Source organism: Phacochoerus africanus, chromosome 2 (assembly GCF_016906955.1).
Source record: "Phacochoerus africanus isolate WHEZ1 chromosome 2, ROS_Pafr_v1, whole genome shotgun sequence".
Classification (NCBI taxonomy): Eukaryota; Metazoa; Chordata; class Mammalia; order Artiodactyla; family Suidae; genus Phacochoerus; species Phacochoerus africanus.
The window spans coordinates 171,875,666-171,897,234 of record NC_062545.1 but is presented as its reverse complement, the minus strand read 5'-3'; the positions used below and the strand labels follow the sequence as shown (position 1 = coordinate 171,897,234).

At 39.1% G+C, this 21,569-nt stretch overlaps 1 protein-coding gene across 1 annotated transcript; it reads right to left on the bottom strand.

Moving 5' to 3' along the window:
• Nucleotides 1-3,436: 3,436 nt before the first annotated feature.
• SENP8 (SUMO peptidase family member, NEDD8 specific) lies at nt 3,437-21,307 on the bottom strand. The gene is made up of 2 exons (XM_047767212.1): nt 21,111-21,307; nt 3,437-5,008 (listed from the first exon to the last, which is right to left on the bottom strand). Exon 2 carries the CDS (start codon nt 4,970-4,972, stop codon nt 4,334-4,336), a length of 639 nt encoding a protein of 212 aa, XP_047623168.1. The 5' UTR covers nt 4,973-5,008; nt 21,111-21,307; the 3' UTR covers nt 3,437-4,333.
• Between the last annotated feature and the right edge of the window lie 262 nt (nt 21,308-21,569).

Genomic DNA, 21,569 nt, shown 5'->3' with positions numbered 1-21,569 from the left:
AAACTTATGGTTACCGAAGGGGAAAGTGGGGAGAGCAAAAGGATAAAATAGCAATTCGGGATTAACAGATATATACACTACTGCATATAAATAAACAAGGATATACTGTATAGCACAGGGAACTATTCAATATCTTATAATAACCTATAATGGAAAATAGTCTGAAAAAATATATATAAACATATGTGTATAATTGACTCATTTTGCTATATACCTGAAACACTGTAAATATATAACTGTAATATATAAACATATATGTGTAAATATATAAACATATATGTGTATAACTGAATCGTTTTGCTATATACCTCAAACACTGCAAATCAACTATACACTTCAATAAAAAGTAATACCTGGAAACACATGACAAGTAAATGAGATCACAATATTATAACTATATATGATAACAAAAAGTACTTCGCATGTTACAGAGTGAAACAAAGATTTGTTATCATTTACCATCCATGAACAAGTTTTGTACTTATTTATTAACAGTATTTATCAGGCCATTTTTTACACAGTTGCTTGGCTCCAATATAAAACTCAGTTTTCAGGAGTTCCTGGTGTGGCACAGCAGAAATGAATCCGACTGGGAACCATGAGGTTGCGGGTTCGATCCCTGACTTTGCTCAGTGGGTTAAGGATCCGGCATTGCCATTAGGTGTGGTGTAGGTCACAGACATGGCTTGTATCTGGCATTGCTGTGGCTGTGGTGTAGGCCAGCAGCTACAGCTCTGATTCGACCCCTAGCCTGGGAAGCTCTATATGCTGGAGGTGTGGTCCTAAAAAGCAAAAAAAAAAAAAAAAAAAACACCCTCAGTTTTCAAACTTGCTGCTAGTCTTAAAATGGACTGGGTAGTAGGTCAAAAGGGGAGGTTTATTTTGTGCCTATTATATGCTTTACATATACTGAATCCCTGTAGTATTTGCTTAAACAGGCTATAACTTCATTTTGCAGATGAAGCTACTGAATCTCAAACTTGCCTGAGGCTATAAGGTTATAATTGCTAGGCCTCAGATTTGATTAGAACATTCATGCTCTTTGCCACACCATAGCATGTAAATTTCTGTAAATATTTCCTCCTTTTCTATTGTAAGTGATGGAAGAAAAAATTTTCAGTGTCAGCAAAATAATCACATGACTGAGAAATTCTACTTTGTCATATAACGGAATACCTATCATTAAAACATAGTCATAACCTAAAGAGAAAAAATAAGACATATATCAGAAATATAATCTACTTAACGGCTTTTAAATTACTTGGATCTAACTAGGACTAGTGCTTAGGAACTTCAACAGCTATCTAACCAAAGGGCAGAAATATGTATGATTTGGATAGTGTTAAATAGAAAACTTTTTTTTTTGGCCTTTTAGGGCCACACCCATGGCATATGGAGGTTCCTAGGCTAAGGGTCTAAATGGAGCTACAGCTGCCAGCCTACACCACAGCTGCAGCAATGCAGGATCTGAGCCGCGCCTGTGACCTACACAACAGCTCACACTAATGCTGGATCCTTAACCCACTGAGCAAGGCCGGGGATTGAACCCGCAACCTCATGGTTACTAGTTGGATTTGTTTCTGCTGCACCATGCCGGGAACTCCTGATGTTTTTGACCATCATTTGCAGCTGGGTTTATGAATCGTGACCTTTCTAAATTCCATGGGACACAGGTTGGAGAAGTTTGAGTACACTTAAGGATCAATACAACAGGATATCTGAAAGTAGGGTGGCTCAGTATGCTATCTGCTGAATCCAATTTTGAATAATCTGCTTACCTATTGAATATTTTGAAGCTGAATTTTACACACTGGATTCTTTTGACTCTTAAGAGAGGGAACACAATGCCAGCAAAAGATCTTTTTCCTATTTTGTATCATGTAACATCAACAGTATATGGTCAAGCAGGTGTATAATTTAAGACTGTTATAGTATCAAGTGAAATATTACAAGTTGACTCTCAAATTCTCCTGTCATTTATAGTGTTAATACTTACAAACGGCATACTCAAAGTTTTACAGAAGTAGACTAACCTGTGGTACAATTCAATCATGCCATGAATTTGAGAATAGAGATCTTAATCTTTTTAAAAAATGTTACTAGTTTAAATTAAAAAAATAATTTCTGGGATAAATCTTAGGGAGGTAGCAAAGATTGCTCCCATATGTATTAAGAGGGGGACAATCTGACATTTAATCAGGTATTTGTTATCAGAAAGACAGTAACTTTTCCCAGAGAGAATCTCTTACATAGTCTAGACTAGATCCCCAAGTCATCAGCAACTGAATCAATATTGCTTTCTTATCATTATCTATACTCCAGGCCTCAGCACCTTCTCTTGCTTTCCCTCCCTATTTCACCTCCATGGTTGATTGCCAGTTTTTTTTTTTTTTCCTTTATTTTTGCCTTTTCTAGGGCCGCTCCCTCGGCATATGGAGGTTCCCAGGCTAGGGGTCTAATCAGAACTGTAGCCGCTGGCCTAATCCAGAGCCACAGAAACTTGGGATCTGAGCTGAGTCTGCAACCTACACCACAGCTCACGGCAACGCTGGATCCTTAACCCACTGAGCAAGGCCAGGGATTGAACCTGCAACCTCATGTTCCTAGTCGGATTCGTTAACCACTGCGCCACAACAGGAACTCCTGCCAGTTATTTTTTTCCCTGCTCTGTTTTTATCCCAAACATACTGACTTGAAATGGAAACTTTTTTGGTAGCTTTCTCTTTGACTTTTAGTTTCAACTTGTGTTTACTGAGGCCTGCTATGCAACCTGTACTTATTTACACTCACTGTGTTTTCCCTTCCTGACTAAAAGAAACTAGGTTACTGCCTCTGTGGTCACTGAGCAGTGAGGTTATTTTGGGCCATGAGGACTGGGGGCAGGGTTACACCAGGGAGGTAGCTGAAATAAATTTCATGGCTGAAACTAATCTCTGGCTTTCGTGTCTCATATACAATGCAATCTAATTTTCATTAAGAACAGGATTAATGGGTGTATCTAATGTATCGTTTAATTGTGAACTGAAATAAATGAAAAACACATTACTGATTTCAGAAGGATAACATTTCTTTTTACTTTTAGTTCCACATTTACAAAATTATATTGTCTCACTTTGAATGAAGTAAAAGAATTGAGAAAGGTCACTTCTCCTTTATATCTCAAAAACAAAGCAACTTTTAGTCTGTAAATTTCAAATACAATAATGGTCCTCAAATCACCACGACTTAACTGAAAACAATTCTGTCAGATTAAGGACGGAGAGGAGAGAAAAACCATCAGAAAGTAGAAGTATTTATCTAAAATAACAGGTAATCTTGGGAAGTTGTCAGCTATCAGTTTCAAAACCACAGAGCTTTGGATCTAAAGAACAAGTGTGTGCATGGGCTAATCAACAAGGAGAAGGAAAACTTGTTATCAATCCAGAGGAACAAGGCAGGCAACTCACTGAGCAAACTAAGAAGTCTGCCACAGCCATTTATTTAATGTATTTGAGATTTACCCATTCTCTTTCTTTTTCCTTTTTGAGCTGCCTCAGGGCATATGGAGATCCTGGATCAGGGGTCAGATGTGAGCCAAAGTTGTGACCCACACCGCAGCTGTGGCAGCACTGGATCCCTAACCCACCCTGCCAGTCCAGGGGTTGATCTTTTGCGTCCCAGTGCTCCAGAGATGCTGCCAATCTCATTGTACCACAGCAGAAACTCCGAGATTTATCTGTTCTTAAAGCACTCCAGAAATCAGATGGGGGAAGATGGGCTAACATCATCTTATCAAATATTTGCAAAGGCTATGGCTGGGAAAGCCTTTGTATAACAAATGGAAGAGATAGAACTGAATAATTGAGTCTCATAATATTTAGATCTTGAATTAGGTTAGGTCTTGATCTGCTTCTAGCCAGTTGATCTCTTGAAATAGGTGGGCTGTGAAGTAAGTTTTTGGTTCTATCATTTTCTTCTCTTGCATTCCTCTAGATTTCACATATTCTTAGTTTTTTTTAAAACAGATTGCTTCTTTTCCTTTGGATTAAGCCAATGTGGAAAAGGAAGACCAAAAGGGAATTACTAAATGTTTAAGCATTTACCTTAAAATGCTTCATTTTAAGGTTCTGATGCATAATTTGAAGACATTTTCAAAGAACATATTGCTCTCAAGTTAGGGTTAAAGTGAAACTTTCCATTAGGATAATGCAAAGGATAATATTCTCTTAGGAAAAAGTAAGAATCCTAAGTTTCCCTCTACCAGGCATCTTCCCTCAGGCACTGAGATTGCAACCATCCAATAAATGGGGACAGGCAGAAAGAGACTTCAAAAGTCACAAAAATACTTAAACAGCTAATTTCTAGCAAGTCTGGCAATGAGATCTTTCCATTCGCCCCTCTTCTTTGTGATGTATGTAGGAGTGAGTAGCTGCAACAGTGATTCTGGCTGTTGCCTAAAGAGACTCTGACACAAGGCCTCAGTGTTACATATCACATACATCCCACAGTCATAGCTGTTTTGTTGAGCAGGGGCTTTCTCTTCCACAAAGGCCAGTTTGTCTCCTTTTCTGCCTAAGAAATCCTCCAGTTTCTCTGCTACCTGCTTTGCATGGACTGAATTGCTCCTACTATGGGAATCATAATGAAAAAAGCTATTTTTATCTTGGAGATAAACCAGCAAACTCCAATGGGTTCCCCCAGCTGCCTGGTTGGAATTATCATTGATGGCTAAAAATACCACTCTTTTGTGGGGGAGGTCCAAGGGTTCAAGGAACATGGCGATCTCTGCTGGGTTGCCAGTGCACTTGATGAATTGGGTGACTTCTGGGCTGATGAAGCAGATGTGGTCAGAGCAGTCATGAAACTGACTGTTGGCAAAGTACTCAAAGGCAAACCCAATAATATGGTCATTGAGCCAGCTTGGAGGATCCAACAGTGAGACATCTGATTGTCGCAGTAGACTGTCCATATAACTCAAGACTACTGGGTCCATCTTGTACTGACCAGGGCTGCTCAGAAATTCCAGAAGCTGAAGAAGAGGCAGAAGACAATATTTACTGTTGAATGATGCTTGGCTATAAAATTGAGATCATAAATAGCAACTACTCTTACAAGGTTTTGGGCAAAGATTAAATATAATTGTAAAGTGTTCAGCAACGATGCCTAAGAGTAAATACTCAAAAAACACTAGCTTTATGTTAACAATCAGTTTAAATAAAAACTTTGGAAATTTTTCATCTGAAACAGTAATCAAGGATTTGGAATTTCCTTTTTTTTTTTTTTGGCTGCACCCATGGCCTATCAAAGTTCTCTGGCCAAGGATTGAACCTGCACCATAGCAGCAACCCAAGCCACTGCGTGACAATGCCTGATCCTTAACCCACTGCGCCACAAAAGAACACCTTAAATTTCCTAAGTGCAGAGACTCGTTAAAATTGTAACTGTTTTACCAAACTCTATAGCATTAAGCATATATTTGGCCCTTTAAGAAATGTGCATGATAACAATGGCAAATTATTTTTATATTAAAGATGAATTTTCAGAGTCTAAAAAAATGTTACCAACTACTAAGGGAAATAGTTTCCATTTCAACATCAATTTTCAAGAGATAAGATGAAATATTGCTTCCTCATTCCATAATGGAAAGTGACAGTGATTACAGCTGTAGTTACAAGGAACTACAATTTTAAGAGCAAATCAGAAAATCATGAGAGTAATACAAATGAAATTCATTTCTCATTCTGCCCAGCTATGAACATGAATGATATGTCTTTCCCATCTTTAACCTCAAGGGTGAGATAAGGACTGTATAATGTTTATAATGTAAATTAGAAATTCTTTTGGCATTCCTGTGGCACAGATATCAGAAGACCTGGGTCTAGCCCTAGTTCTACCACTGATTGCTAGTATCATCCTGAGCACATCATTGAAATGATCTTGTCTTGTTTTTGTCATCTGTAAAAAGTGTATACATTTGCTTTATATGCCTCAGAGAGTTGTAGAAAAGGCCAAATAATCTTGCTCAAAGGTATTAAGAGTATAAAATGTTGTACAATACTTATGTTATTAATTGGATATTAGTAAGATGATCAGACAATCTGTATAGAGCTCTAAACCAACTAAAGCAAATGAGGTTTGAAAACAAATATCCATTCATATTATCCTATCCAAACAAAAGCATGACTTAGAGTAGGAACAAGACAAGTCACATGATAATATTAATATGCTCACAATCACCTGAGTTACGAGTTATGCTCAAAATTGCCAGAGACGAGAAGTTTGCTAAGTGTGGTAAGGTAATACAATATTTGCAACTAACAGAGTTCCCTGCTATATGCTGACGTGGCAGCATAACAGTATTTCTAAAAATCATAAAGCAATAAACTATCACATGCAGACTGAAAGTACAAAGTAAAGCATATTTTAAGAAAATGACACTTCTGTGAAAGACTGGGCTAAAACAGTGACATCAATTTAAACAATTCTGGCCATTAAACCAGTTATTTTACCACTTGGTTACACTATTAAAACAATACATTTTTTTTTGTCTTTTTGCTATTTCTTGGGCTGCTCCCGTGGCATATGGAGGTTCCCAGGCTAGGGGTCTAATCGGAGCTGTAGCCACCAGCCTACGCAAGAGCCACAGATGCGGGATCCGAGCCGCGTCTGCAACCTACACCACAGCTCATGGCAACGCCGGATCGTTAACCCACTGAGCAAGGGCAGGGACCGAACCCGCAACCTCATGGTTCCTAGTCGGATTCGTTAACCACTGCGCCACGATGGGAACTCCAAAACAATACAATTTTGTGGCACAACTGCTTTCATGTAATCAAAACCCTGTAAAAATCCGTACAGAAAAATATATCCCTCAAGAAAAAAACCTAAAGTAATGTCACTGGTAAGCATTAAATACAGTTTTTTTTTTTTTGCGCATACAATATATCATAATATGAACTATTTCAGAAGTAACAGAAGGCTGTTTATGAGTATGGATAAAACAAAAAAGCATGAATTCAGATTTTCTTAAGAAAGAATAACTTGAACAGAGACATAAACTGGAGCCAGGAGTGAAGTTAACAAGGCATAGAGCACATTTGTTATGGGTGGGCCACAAATTTGTCTCTTCACTTTTTGGCAGCTAACCAGAGAGTGTTAAGTTAAACATTCACAATGTCCATAAGGTGAAAACAAAGCAATTGCTCAGGAAAGGTAAAAGCAATCTTTGTACTAAGGTCAGACAGATTTCTCACAAGGAGTTTTCATAAAAGACACAGTGTATCATAATCAATGTCCCATAATATCCTTATTAAAGATGAAATAGTTTCAAAGGATTGTTTCTTTAGTTTTTTTTTTTTTTCTTTTTTGGTCACTTCGTGGCATATGGAGTTCCTGAGTCAGGGATCAGATCCAAGCTGCAGTTGGGACCTATGCTGAAGCTACAGCAATGCTGGATCCTTAACCCACTGTGCCAGGCGGGATACTAAACCTGTGTCCTGGTGCTACAGAGATGCTGCCAATCTGCTGTACCACATTGGGAAATCCTGGATTGTTTCTTACAATGATCCTTAATATCTAGCCCAATGGCAAATGAGCAAACAGCAATCCAATAAAGAAGTTGTGGGGAGACCAGGTGCTCAGCTGGCTGCTGATGTTACCGGATTTAAGAATATATGAATAAGAAAGGGAATGACTGCATGTACATGGAGCAAGGCTCCCTGACCCTCCTCTTCAGGCTTTCAATGACTACTAGGTGTAGTGAGGGCCAGACTATACTGCCTGGCAGATACTTGGAGACCTGCTCTCTATGCTGCCAGCTGAAACCAGACCCACAGCTTAACAGCAAACTGGACTAGGGATAGGAGCCTACAAGGAGAAAGACGCTTGAACAGACAGGCATCTCATCTTGGAGGGAGTGTCCACAGGCAGGGCTAAGATTTTCTTCACAGAATAGTTTTTGTGTTTGGCTTGTTTGATTGTGAAAACATCCAACAGACAGACAATAGGTTAATCAAGGACTTAATTCTATTCCATACAGCATGACTGCAATAGTTTAACCTCAACAACTTTAAAGCAAATGGGACCAAACTGGCCTTTGGCCAAACTACCATGGCCAATAAAACAGATTTTAAACTTCACATATGAAGATGTGAATTTTAGTCTCTGTTTTGTTATTCACTGGCTTTATGATCATAAATAAACTACTTGACTTCTCTAAGCCTTAGTTTCCTTCTCGGTAAAGTGAGACTATCAATACATGATCTTTAACATAGATTATTTGTCATATATTAAATTAAGAGACACAGGTAGCTAAGGTTTTTTAAAAATATAACATATTTCCAGATATCTACTGTGTCATCAGGAAATTTCTATCCCAACAACTGATAACTGTAGTGTATTACACTGAACAAATGTTTATTGAGTGTTTCCTATATGCTAGGGGCTGGAAAATCAGAATGGAAATAAAATAGTCCTAGTTCCCACCCTCAGTGAGCTTAAACCTATTATAATGAACATACAATATATACACCTCTTTTAGTCAATAAACTCTAATATTAGGTACACAGAGTACCTAATATTAGGTGCTGTAAGAGGAACAAAGATATGAAAGGTGGCTTATACTCAATGAAACCCATAAGCCACAAGTAAAATGAATGGGAATTCAAAAGACGGAAATGGAAGGACAGCTCAGATCTGGAAAGACTTTAAGGAGAAAGAGGCATAAAAGTAGGCTCTTGAAAGACAAGTAGAGTTGGATGCATGGAGAAGGGCATTAAGACAGAGAAGCAAGGAAAGTGCCTTTAAGTGTATAGTCCAGTCTGGCTGGAATGCAGTGTGAGTAGGAGTGCAGGTGAGGGTTAAAGGGAGATTATCAGAAGCTAGGCGTTGGCTGATTTCCAGATGAAAAGTCTGGAACTTGTACTGGAGGAAATGGGGAGCCACTAATGGCTACCAGTGTTTTAGGAAATTAATGATTCAGGCATAGTGTATACGGTTGTAGTATTAATCCTATAACTATAGTACATAGGATAGGTATAGTATATAGGTAGGGAGATAAATTACAAATTTATAATTGGGAGATAAATTATATAGTTATAGTATATAGGATTTATTAGTAAGGAGATAAACTGGGGGCAGAAGTCAATTAGATTTTAATTGAAAGTAAAGGTAGGGGGACATGACCCAAACCTGGGAAATGGTAGTAGGAATAGAGAGGCAAGGAGGAAAAGATATTATAGACAGAGTATCAATAAGTGATCAGAGGAGGCTAGATGAGACAAGAAAGAACTAACAGTCTGGGGGTTTTAGCTGGAGTGACTGGAAGGACAATGATCCCATCATTAATGGGGTAAAGGAAAAAGAGGTGGAAGAGGACCTAGAAAAAGAACCAGGAGCCATCTAGAACCATCACAGGGATATTACCTTTCTACACAGTAAGCATGTGTCTGGCAGATGAATGAAACATTTTAAAAAGGGAGTCAGAAAATACAGATTGTGGGAAAAGGGAAATAAGGCATTTTACGATTTTTGTATTATCTGTAACATCCCCATTTTTCCTTGGTTTTGTGTTTTGTTTTCCTCTGTTGAATAAACTAGGGAGACAATGACCTTCTCATAGTTTTATTTGTAAAATCCTATAAAATATAGTATAGTTTTATGTTTTAGAGCCAGAAAGCTTTGAGTCTGGGCTCTGACTTTGCCACTTGCTATCTGTGGGGCCCAGGACAAGTCATTCGTTCTTTTGGGGGGCTTCATTTTCCTCATCCATAAAATGAGGTAATAATAAAACTTGTCTCTAAGAATTGCTTTGTGAATTAAAAACATGAGTGAAAAGACTCAGCACATTGTCTGGTAGATAGCAAGCTCTCAAAAAAAAAAAAAAAAGTTTTTTTCCTTCCCTGTTCCTTATATTTGGGGTGGTAATAATGGATTTTAAAGATTTCTTGAAAATAAAGCATCTGATTGCTTCTATATATAAAGCCACAAAGTCACCAAGGATAGATATAGCCAGGCCATGACTCTGCACTCTTGGGCTTTACCTTTGGCATAAGCAGAGGGAATGCTAATTAACTCCAAAGAAAACTCTTCTCTGAACCTGAGAGAAGCGATGCTGTTCATGTGCTGGCAGCATACACGAAACTTGTAATTACAGGGTTTAGTTTATTTTACCTTCCAACTTCTTTAGCTAAATGAAGTAAATACTGAATTCATACAAACACTTCCCAAATATTTAAACAAAAGGAAGAGACTATTTTTTCATATTCATTTCAAAATCATTAAAATGCATACTACTTGAGGAGTTCCCATTGTGGCTCAGTGGTTAACGAACCCGACTAGTAACCATGAGGTTGCGGGTTTGATCCCTGCCCTTGCTCAATTGGTTAAGGATCCAGCGTTGCTGTTAGCTGTGGTGTAGGTTGAAGATGCGGCTTGGATGTGTTGTTGCTGTGCCTATGGTGTAGGCCGGCAGCTACAGCTTCGATTCCACCCCTAGCCTGGGAACCTTCATATGCTGCAGGTGTGGCCCTAAAAAGACAAAACAAACAAAAAATGCATACTACTTGAATATTTGTTATGAAAACAGGGTGATAAATAAAAATAAAAATTAAAGGGAAAATTTATGATTCAACAGGAACCATTAGATTGCCTGCTGATATAAGTAAGGGAAGAAGCTGCAGTTCAGTAGAAAAAAAAATTCAGTTGGGAGCCAGTAGGTCTGGGATTGAGTTCAGATTTTCAAGCAACCAGTTGTTTCACTCTAAAAAAGTCATTTTAACCTCTGGGTCTTAGCTCCATCATCTGTAAAGTGAGCTATGGAGCAGATAAATACTGATTCTAACCAGGGATGCACATCAGAACCATCTCTAAAGCTTTTTTTTTTTCTTCTTCTTCTTTTTCGGCTGTTCAGTGGCATATGGAGTTCCTGGGCCAGGGATCAGATCTGAGCCACAGTTGTAATCCACGCAACAGCTGTTGCAACTGGACCCTTTAACCCACAGTGCTGGGCCAGGGATGGAACCTGTATCCCAGTGCTGCAGAGACACCACCAATCCCATTGTGCACAGTGGAACTCTCTACAGAGATTTTTAAAGAACATACGTGATCTATCTCTGGGAGTAGAGTCTGGGCACCTGCTTTTAAAAAAATGTTTCCAGTGATTCTTTGATTTCTAAGTCTCCTCTAGCCCTAGGGTTTTACAATTCGAACTCTCATCTTTTCAAATTCAAAAATCTTGCCATGCTCTTTAAAAATCCTAAAAATGTTCTAATTCTCTAGTCCAAGGGTCAATAAACTACAGCCCACAGACCAGATTTGGTCCACTGTCTGTTTGTTTGCCCGGGGGGTGGTTCTTGGCCATGTCTGTAGCATGTGGAAAATCTGGAGCCAGTGACTGCACTACCACAGCAGTGACGATGCCAGGTCCTTTAACCCATTGAGCCACCAGGGAACTCCACTGCCTGATTTTGTAAATAAAGTTTCATTGGAAAAAAATCATGCTCATTTGTTTACATACTGTCTACTTTTGAGCTCTAAGAGCTAAGCAGTCAGCAAAGCCCAATGTAATTACTCTTGGACTTCTTGGAGAAAAACTTTGCAAATCTCTATTCCAGACTACTACTATTAGGTAGCCTATGGTAAATGCCTAGGTTGAAATAATTCTAAGAGCTTTTAAAGGTCTAAAAAAGCATTGGGGCTATTTATTAAAGTATCTTAAAGGCAGTTTCCAAGTAGATTAACCTTCAACTAGAGGTGTTTCTGTTGGTTCAATCAGAATTTTTAATGGAGAAATGCTTAAAAATACTTATTATAGTGGACATAAGTAAGAAATATTTGCTTTATACATGTTTAAGTACTCATTTTATAAGATCAAAAATATACATGATGGAATTTTCTTGTGGTACAGGTTAAGGAATCAGCATTGTCACCGCAGCAGTTTGGGTGGCTGCTGTGGTGTGGGTTTGATCGCTGGCCCAGGAATTTCCACATGCTGTGGCTGTGGAGACACACACACACACACGAGGATTTTAGTTAACAAACATTTCATAAGTTATGCATCAACTCTCATAACTTCTGGGAAACTATGCTTGTTATTGCTGAATAAAGTAATGATCCAGATAAGTTTACCATAAAGCCCCCAAGAAAACACACTATCCCAGAATTGTGACCTTTGTTCATTTTAATTATTTGGTAAAGATTCCTTAAAAAAAAAAGGGAACAGCCTCATTCAGTTATATTTTTAAAAACATTACAAAGTGCAAACTGCAGAGTTCTACTCATTTTAAGTGAAGATTATAACAGTCAGTAGTTTCTAAATGAAGTTCCCTTTCTTCTCTTCACTCCCTTGGCTTTTATTTTTAATTGTATCAAACTGCAAATTCTCACAAATGTGGTCTGTGCTCCTCTAACTAGACATGGTCATGTGCCAGCAGCTATCAACAGACAAACAAATACAACAAAAATCAAACAGAGGCTAATCCTAGTGTATCTTCCTAGAGCTTCAATTTCACTAGCTTTGTGGGAAAAGAGGTAAGCAATCTTAAATATTTTAAATACTTAAAATATTTTAATCAGTAACTTAAAACACCTTAATAATTAACATAAACATGGACGTAATGTAGCATAAAATGCAAAATCATCATAGATTTTTAAAATAAGAGATTCCCAGAGAACTTTTGCACCTGAGGCAGGGAATTTTCTCTTCTTCATTCACTCTACTACACTGGCGTGGATACTTCAGTGGAACAGTTTAGTTACTCCCCATACTTGATAGGCCTATAACATAAACCTCTAGTTCTTAGGAATCAGATTCCCTAATATTTAATAAAGACATGTGCACAAACTTATGCTTTAGTAGCTTAAACGTGTAGAGGAGCAAGACATTTACTGATTTATTCATACGGTCAAAATATACTTACTGGTGTCTTCTGTGTGCCAATTTTGGCATATAATATTTAGACTAGAAATTAAACCCAGTACTCTATAATGAAATATAAACATTGTCCCTGAGCTTTCCATTTTCTTCACACCTTGTATCTAATCAATAAGTCCTGTTGATTCTACAACTAAAATGTTCTGAATATGTCCAATGCTTTCCATCTTGACTACCATCACCTTAGTCAAGTCCATCATCATTTCTCATCTTGACCTGTCCTAAAAGGTCTCCTTAATTCCACTACTGACCCCTCCAGTAAATTCTCCATACAGCTGCTGGAGTATAATTGCTTAAAATTTTAAGTCAGGTCACATCTTTCCTGTTTAAAATCCTCTAGTAGTGCACTATCACATTCAAAACGTGAATTCCCTGCCCTAGCTGCTTACAAATACCCTGCATGATCACATGGCCCCAGCCACCTCTCCAATTGCATTTCCATTACACTTTCCCTTGCCTACTAAGCTCTAGCCACATGAACCTTCTTTTTACTCCTTAAACACATAATGAGGTACTAGCTGTGCCTGGATCTTTTAGTGGCTGGCTTCATTTGTTGGGTAGATTTCAGTTTAAATGTCATTTATACACAGAGATCACCCATGATTAGCCAGAACGAGAGGCCACTAGTCATTCTCTTATCCTCTAATTTCAAGTCCCTGCACACTCATGGCTATGTGATAGTTTGATTAATACTCCTCATTCCCAGGCCAAAAATGTAAGGGATCTTGTTTGCCTAAATTGGTTTAACATTCTGGCTCCAAAAAATAACTTGTCAGGTAGATACTCAATAAATAATAATTATAGAATAAATGAATGAATAATGGAGTATGGCTCCTAACATGATGAAAATCGTATTTTGCTGAGAAAATTTTACATCTGTAGAGTCTTAGAAGTTAAAAGGCCTTTATTATCCCTTTTAGTCCAACTTCCTACTCCATGCAGGAATTTTTTATTTCTGCTCTCAGTGAAAAATGTGCAGGAGCCTGACTTACAACTTGGTATGTAATACTGGTGCAGAAACAGATAAATATCAGTGGAACAATACAAAAACAAACCTATGCATTTTTAGAAATTTTAAGTATGATGATGAAGACACTATCCATGGGAGAAATTATGAATTATTCCATGTTTTCAATGAATATATTTTGTTTTATAGCAGTGCTGTCCAGTAGGATTTTCAGTGATGAAAATGTTCTTTGTTTACGATGTCCAACACAGTAGTCACTGGCCACATCTGGCTACTGAGCACCTGAAAGTGGCTAGTGTGACTGAGGAACTTATTTTTAATTTTATTAATTTAAACTTAAATAGCCACATGTGGGTTGTGACTACAATTTTGGACAGCACAACTCCAAAGAATTTCACAGGAAAGAAAAAAAGATTACATGGTTAAATAAGTTAGGGAACTGTATCCTAAAAACTTATTGGAGATTCATGATAGAGGCTAGAAGAGGTTCTGCAATAGAGGTTCTGAACTTTTCTTGGTCTGATTTTTTTCCCCCAAACTCATTTGACCACGAAACATTTTTTTATTTTTTGTTTTAATATAATATCTATTAACATCTTATTGTTTGTGCCATGAAGTTTGGGATATGCTCGCTGGGTAATTTAATAAATGGCACTGGAGGGGAGTTCCCTGGTGGTCTAGTAGTAAGGATACAGCACTTTTGCTGCAGAGGCCTGGGTTCAATCCCAGGTCTGGGTCCCCTATCAAGCTGCTTGCGTCTTCTACCCCTGCCAAAAAGAAGAGGCACTGGAAGAACCTGTTAATCATTATATTAAAGAAAAGAAGTTAGATAACCTACTTCATACCCATTCAAATTATATTTCAGATGGAGTGAAATTTTAATGTTAAATAGTCAAACAAAAATACTAAATGAAAAGAGAGCTTAAAAACACTTATACAGGAGTTTGCACTGTGGAGCAATGCGATTGGTGGTGTCTCAGGAACTCTGGGACACAGATTAGATCCTGGGGCCCAGCACAGTGGGTTAAGGATCTGGCATTGCCACAGCTATGGCATAGGCTGCAATTGCAGCCTGGACCTGACCCTTGGCCTGGGAACTCCATATGCCTCAGGGTGGCCAAAAAAGAAGAAAAAGCAAACAAACAAAAAAACCCCACCTATACAACTGGCCACTATACACATGAAAAGACACTCAACATCCACCTACTAATCAGAGCAATTAAGTTGCAGTAAGATTTCATTTTTCACCTGTCAAATTAGCAAAGATTTGGAAAACTGATAATAAATAACCAACATTGGTAAGAAACTATGGGAAAATGGGCATTTTCATTAACAGTGGTGCAGACAAATGCCAGCTTTTTGAAGGGAAATTCGCCATTATAATACTTAAGAAATGTCTATATGTAGGTATTACACTTTCAGTCTCAAAAGTTTAAGAGAGAACTGATTATTTATTTTTAACTTTTTTTTTTCTTTTTAGGGCCACACCCATGTCGAGGTTCCCAGGCTAGGGGTCAAATCAGAGCTGGAGCCATTGGCCTACACCACAGCTCATGGCAATGCCACATCCTTAACGCACTGAGTGAGGCCAGGGATCAAACCCGCTTCCTCATGGATACTAGTCAGGTGCCTTAACCACTGAGCCACGACGGAACTCCAAGAACTGATAAATTTAAGAAATACAATTGTAGATACAAATTTTTTGACACAGAGATGTTCCCACTGTGGCTCAGTGGGTTAAGAACTGACTAGTATCCATGAGGATGTGGGTTTGATCCCCGGCCTTCTCAGTGGGTTAAGGATCCCAGTTGCTGTAAGCTGTGGTTTAGGTTGCAGACACAGTATGAATTTGGCATTGCTATGGCTATGGCGTGGGCTGGCAGCCACAGCTCCAATTTGACCCCTAGCCTGCAAACTTCCATATGGCACAGATGTGGCCCTAAAAAAAAAAAATATTAATAGTAATTTTTCTGAACCAGAAAGATGTTCATTATAAGTTATGAAAAAGTTATACAAAAATTTTTACAAAAGTATATCCAAACATATCAATACTGATAGCCATCTAAAGTTATATATAGTTTTAGGGGAGTTCCCATTGTGGCCCAGTGGTTAACGAATCTGACTAGGAACCTTGAGGTTGCGGGTTTGATCCCTGGACTTGCTCAGTGGGTTAAGAATCTGGCGTTGCCGTGAGCTGTGGTGTAGGCTGCAGATGCGGCTCGGATCTGGCATAGCTGTGGCGTAGACCAGCGGCTACAGCTCCAATTAGACCCCTAGCCTGGGAACCTCCATATGCCTCGGGAGCAGCCCTAAAGGCAAAAAGACCAAAAAAAAAAAAATGTTATATATAGTTTTAAGAATAGGAGTTTAACAGTTCTCAACTTTTTTTCTTCAAACTTTTGATACTGACTGTTTTATCCCCCCCCTTTTCTGCAACATATTCCCTGGACAGGGACTGACTATGAGCTACAGCTGTGACCTATGCCACAGCTGCAGAAACATGGCACCCATAACTCACTGTGCTGGGCTAGGACTGCACCCACAGTTGTAGAGACAATGCTGGATCCTTAACCCACAGTGCCACAGCCGGAACTCCTCCTCTTTCTTTTGATAATGAGCACATAACCAGTAAATACAGCTATTTTCATTCACAGAGAAAATGTACCCCCTCCCCCATTCTTACACAACTGTTTACTCCAACTCACTGGTCTCAATTTGTCCTCTGTAAAAAACAGTAAGTCTAACCTCTCTTCTACAAATCTTTGAATGCAAAGATTTAAAAATAATCTGATAGTTATTAAAATTAGATTATGTTCAACTTCTAATTGATGATTCCATTTGCAAGTTCACAGAAAGAATCACAGCCAAGACCAACTGTGATTTTCAAGGCAGCATAAGCAGAAACATTTTCAGGAAGGAAGCTGAAGCCTTATTTTTTGGTTTCAATTTCCCCTAATTAAATGCTTCCTTTTAATGCTAGCCTAAACCATCCAGAGATTTGTATAAAATGGCATGAAAAATTACCATCAATATTTACATACCCCTATTGAAAACAGAACTAGATTTTACTCATCCCTGTTGTCTTTGGTGCTTAACAAACTGGAGGTCTAATAAATGAATATATTCTCTGTAAATGAAATATATTTTGAAAAACTCCTAAAGCACAAAAATTATAAACACAGGAATATTTCTCAATAAATTATTTATAAACTTGACATGAATATTTTACAAATAGAGGAATTCAGCTCTCAAAGTAGAAAAACCACTTGGTACGATGATGATGCTTGGTAACTTAACTGTCATAAATTCCATCTGGCCCTACCTTGGGCCAGGGAGATAGACTAAGTAACCTTGTAGGATTTCTTCTGGCACCAAAGCTCTCCATTTATTGCTCTGTTAATTATTAGGCATGGCTCTCAATGGCTAAGGGATTGCTGACCAAAAAAGAATTTTATTCTCAGTTCACCACTTCTAATTCAAAGGTATTCTCTCCAAACTGTGTCACATTTTTCTCCCCTTACTATACACATGGTGTAAACAGCAGCCTTTTCATAAACTGACATATCATTACCCAAATGGTCTCCAATAGTTAGATGAACAAAGTCAATAAAGGCTAGTCATGCTGAAGAAGGTAGTCTCTTGGAAAATCTGGCTCCAAAAAATTACTTAACTTCACATTTCTCATTTGGATTAGTAATACCTGGATCTCAAGTTCAATTTTTTTTCCTTTGGCCATGCTTGTGGTATGTGGAAGTATCAGAGCCAGGGATCAAACCGAGTTGCTGCAGTGACAGCACCAGATCCTTAACCCCCTTTGCCAGAGGATAATTCTTCGATTTTTCTGAATAACATGGTTAAAAAAAGCACATAATTTGGGGACTAGCTGGGATTTGGGGAGTTTTACATAGTCTAGCAATGGTCAGTTTCCAAAGAGATGGGTTACATGGGCCTTGAGGACTTCCTTTTTGTTTACTAGTGCATTTTACTCACCCAAGAGGTTTCAGGAATTGGCAAGGAGAGAGAAGTTTTGACCTTACAAAGTCAGGACTTAAAGTTGTAGATGGAATTTAACCCAGAAAGGTACTAGCAACATCTAAGAACCTAGATATGTGGTAAAGCCATTGCTTATCAGAAGTTCTAACATTATAGAATGCACTAGCCTTGTGACTACATAAAATGCTAGTTAACTTCTACCTGGTGTGCACATCCTTGTTGAAAGGTATGTAATTTATTCCAATCTTTTTCTTTAGATTGGTCAGTCACACTGTGGAAATAAATTCAGCACTCTTTAGAGATCACTTTATGATAAAATTTAGTTTTTAAAAATGTCAATTATTTATTGGTCTAGTCTCTTCATTCCTATTTTCTCTTCTGATGATCTAACCTACACATTACTTCTAGATTATTTTCCAAATGGAACTGTGTTATTTTGCTCTAAATATTTAGTGTTTCTCCACTGTCTAGCAAATTAAGTACTAACTACAGCACGGCATTAAATAAATTCCATAAAAACAGCCCTAATCTATCTTTCCCAATTTATTTCCTTGTACTTCTCCCATATATAGCCACAAGCTTAGTTCTCTTGTAGGCCCAAATTCTTAGGCAACAGTGGATTACTACTGGTTACTATAACTAAGGTATAGGAAAAGAGAATAGCCAGTTCTCTATTCCCAGAGAGAGGCTGAGAGGTGAACCTTGCTCAAGCATCTTTCTGAAACAGATTTGATCTGTCATGCTCTCACTTAAAATCCTTAGATTTAGGAGTTCCCGTCATGGCTCAGTGGAAACGAATCTGACTAGTATCCATGAGGACACAGGTTCAACTCCTACTCCCACTCAGTGGGGTAAGGATCAGGGGTTGCTGTGAGCTGTGGTGTAGGTTGCAGATCTGGCGTGCCTGCGGTGTAGGCCAGAGGCTACAGCTCTAATTTGACCACTAGCCAGGGAATCTCCTAAAATCTTACAGGTATCTCAAAATACAATTTATACTCATCATTGTTTTGAAAATACATAATCAGTCCTGCTGCCAAATATTATTTAATGTGTAGTTAAGCACATATGTAACTACATCTCTTATCTGTTTTAATATTTTTAAAACTTTCAATGAAAAAGATCTCATTTATGTTTTTATGTATTTTATTTTATATATTTAAAAACATTATTCTTATTCTGAGATAGGATCCACAGGTCAGCTGACCAAGTGGTCCATGGCACAAGAGAAATTATTTTTACTTTTGGTATTTAGACCTATTACTTGCTCATAGTAAATATAACCTAAACACTTGAGCATGGAATTCAAAGTTCATTATCTGTTCACATCAACTTTATCATCTTTATCTCTGTCCCACCCCTACTTTTCATACTAAACCCTAGTCATTCTAGACAATAGTGACCTTCCCTTATCTGGTAGCAGATAGACAAGTTTTTTAATTAACCACAGTTAATACAGTAGCACGGACTAGCTAGGGCTTTGCCTTATACAGACCTTATCTGTCTGCCAAGTGAATTCTTCTAAAGGTTTGTTTTCCCTAATACTGTGAAATCCTAATAGGGCTGAAACTTAAATCTTTCTCATTCCTAACTTAAATGGTTGATGAAATAAGTAATAAAAGGCAGATTCTAAATTGGCAAGGCACTGCATATAGTAATCTCTATGGGAGTGAAGTCAGTCTTTGAATCTCATCAATTGGCTTAACTCTGATCTTGTGGGGGATAGAAATGAGGATTCCCCTGAGCTCTAAGGCTGGATCTCCAGCTGATAAAACTTGGACAGAAGGAAAAGACAGAGGAAAGAGCAGTAACTGAAATGGGCCTGATTAAGACTGAAGGATGAAACTGTGCTAAAGAGAAAGCAGGAGTGACTCCTCCCATTACCCAGAGTAGTTACTCAAAATCTTCAAGGGTCTCATGCCATCCTGAACTCTCATCAAATGACTCCCAACTTAATATTACAGAGCCAACTACATCAACCTTCTGCCTTCCCCTACTTCCCATCCTTTCCTTTGCTATAGTTTGGTGGTTCTCAACCTGCAGCATTGGAGTCACCTCAGGAACTTTAAAAAAACAAAAACAACCAAAACTGATGCCTGGATTTGTTTAATTGGCCTCAGGTGGAGCAACTTCATTTGTTTTACTTTTTTCTTTACTTTTTTTTCCCTTTTTGGAGCTGCACCCGTGGCACATGGAAGTTGCCAGGCTAGTGATCGAATAGGAGCTGCAGCTGCTGGCCAATGCCACAGCCACACCAGATGCCAACTGTGTCTGTGACCTACACCACAGCTCATGGCAATCCTGTATCCTTAACCCACTGAATGGGAGAAGGCATCCAACCGCATCCTCATGGAGGGCAGTAGGGTTTATTACTGCTGAGCCACAATAGGAACGCCCGGTTTTACTTTTTAAAAGAATCCCAGGTGACTCTAATTAATGTGCATACAAGATTTAATTCCACTACCGCTCCTGGTTCTGTAAATTACCCACTCTCACGCATAAACTGTCCACGTCTTGGTTATGGTACACTTCATAACCACCTTAAAAGAAAACACTGTTCTGGCCCACACGCTTGCCCCTCACCTCATTACTTTATAACTCTTTATTACTCAAAGAGTGAGTAACTTACGCCGCGTGGTTTTCGCTAAATGTATTCTATTCCTCTTTTTATTTCAGAGCCAGTACTGTCAAAAATATTTTTGTACCCATCATTCCCTCTGCTTCTATCTCTTATACTGCTTTAACCAGCTACTGCTCATTAGCTTTCTAACACAAATTAAGAGTTACCCAGAGGGTTTCCTCAAGTCATACACAATCAGGTGGTCCCTCTTCTACGCTCAAAGAATACCTTGTGCTTTTTTTTTTCTATTATAATTTTACTTTACTATCACGGAGGATTCTCTCATCGTCTCCAATATACTTCGAAACACTTGAGACTATTTCATTTGCTTCTGACTTTCTGGAGTCTAATGCACGGAAAGTGCTCAGTAAAAAGTCTGAGGGATGAAAAGAAAGAAGTACTAGGAAACGGAGGGCCGGGGCGGGGAAATGCTGGGGAAAGGGCGTGTGTGTGTGTGTGTGTGGAAACGGGGGCGGGAAGGGGGGCACTAAGGAGGCGGCGCTAAGAATCTTGAGCCAGAATTGGGGAGTGGGTGTGGAGACGCTAGAACTGCGTGGGCGGCAAAACGGTCTCCTGCCCGGACACACCGACCGACAAACCGAAGTGGGGAGGAGGCTTCTTACCTGCCTCGGGCCTCACCTCCCCAGCCAGCCTTCGGGCACCTCGGTATTGGCCGGAAAGCGAGAGCTGCAGTCGTAAACCCAGAGTTTTCTAGCCCAACATTGCGACATCCCTCTCTAAAAGAGATAAAACCTAAGGCAGAGTTCCCAACTCTGCCGTAAGGTGAGGAAGAAAAGTTTGGGCGGGGCCGCCTGAAGCGGACGAAATGGGGCGTGTCCACGCAAGCGCACGCTGTACTTGCTGGTGGCATCACGTGCGGGGGCGGAGTCGGGCGAGCAGGCTGGCTCCCGAGGGCGGTAGGGGGCGTGGGAGGTAAGTGCGCGCGCGCTTGCTCTTCTGCAGCTGAGGAGTCGTGCGGGGCGGGGCCGCGTGCGCGGGGTCGGGGGCGCGCGGGCCCGAGCGGACTGGTACGTGGTGGCGGTTGACTGTGGCTGCTGAGTGAACAGCAAGGGTGGTGAGAG

Excerpts from the sequence above, each read along its gene's own strand:
- SENP8 (XM_047767212.1), bottom strand. The coding sequence starts at position 4,972 with ATGGACCCAGTAGTCTTGAGTTATATGGACAGTCTACTGCGACAATCA.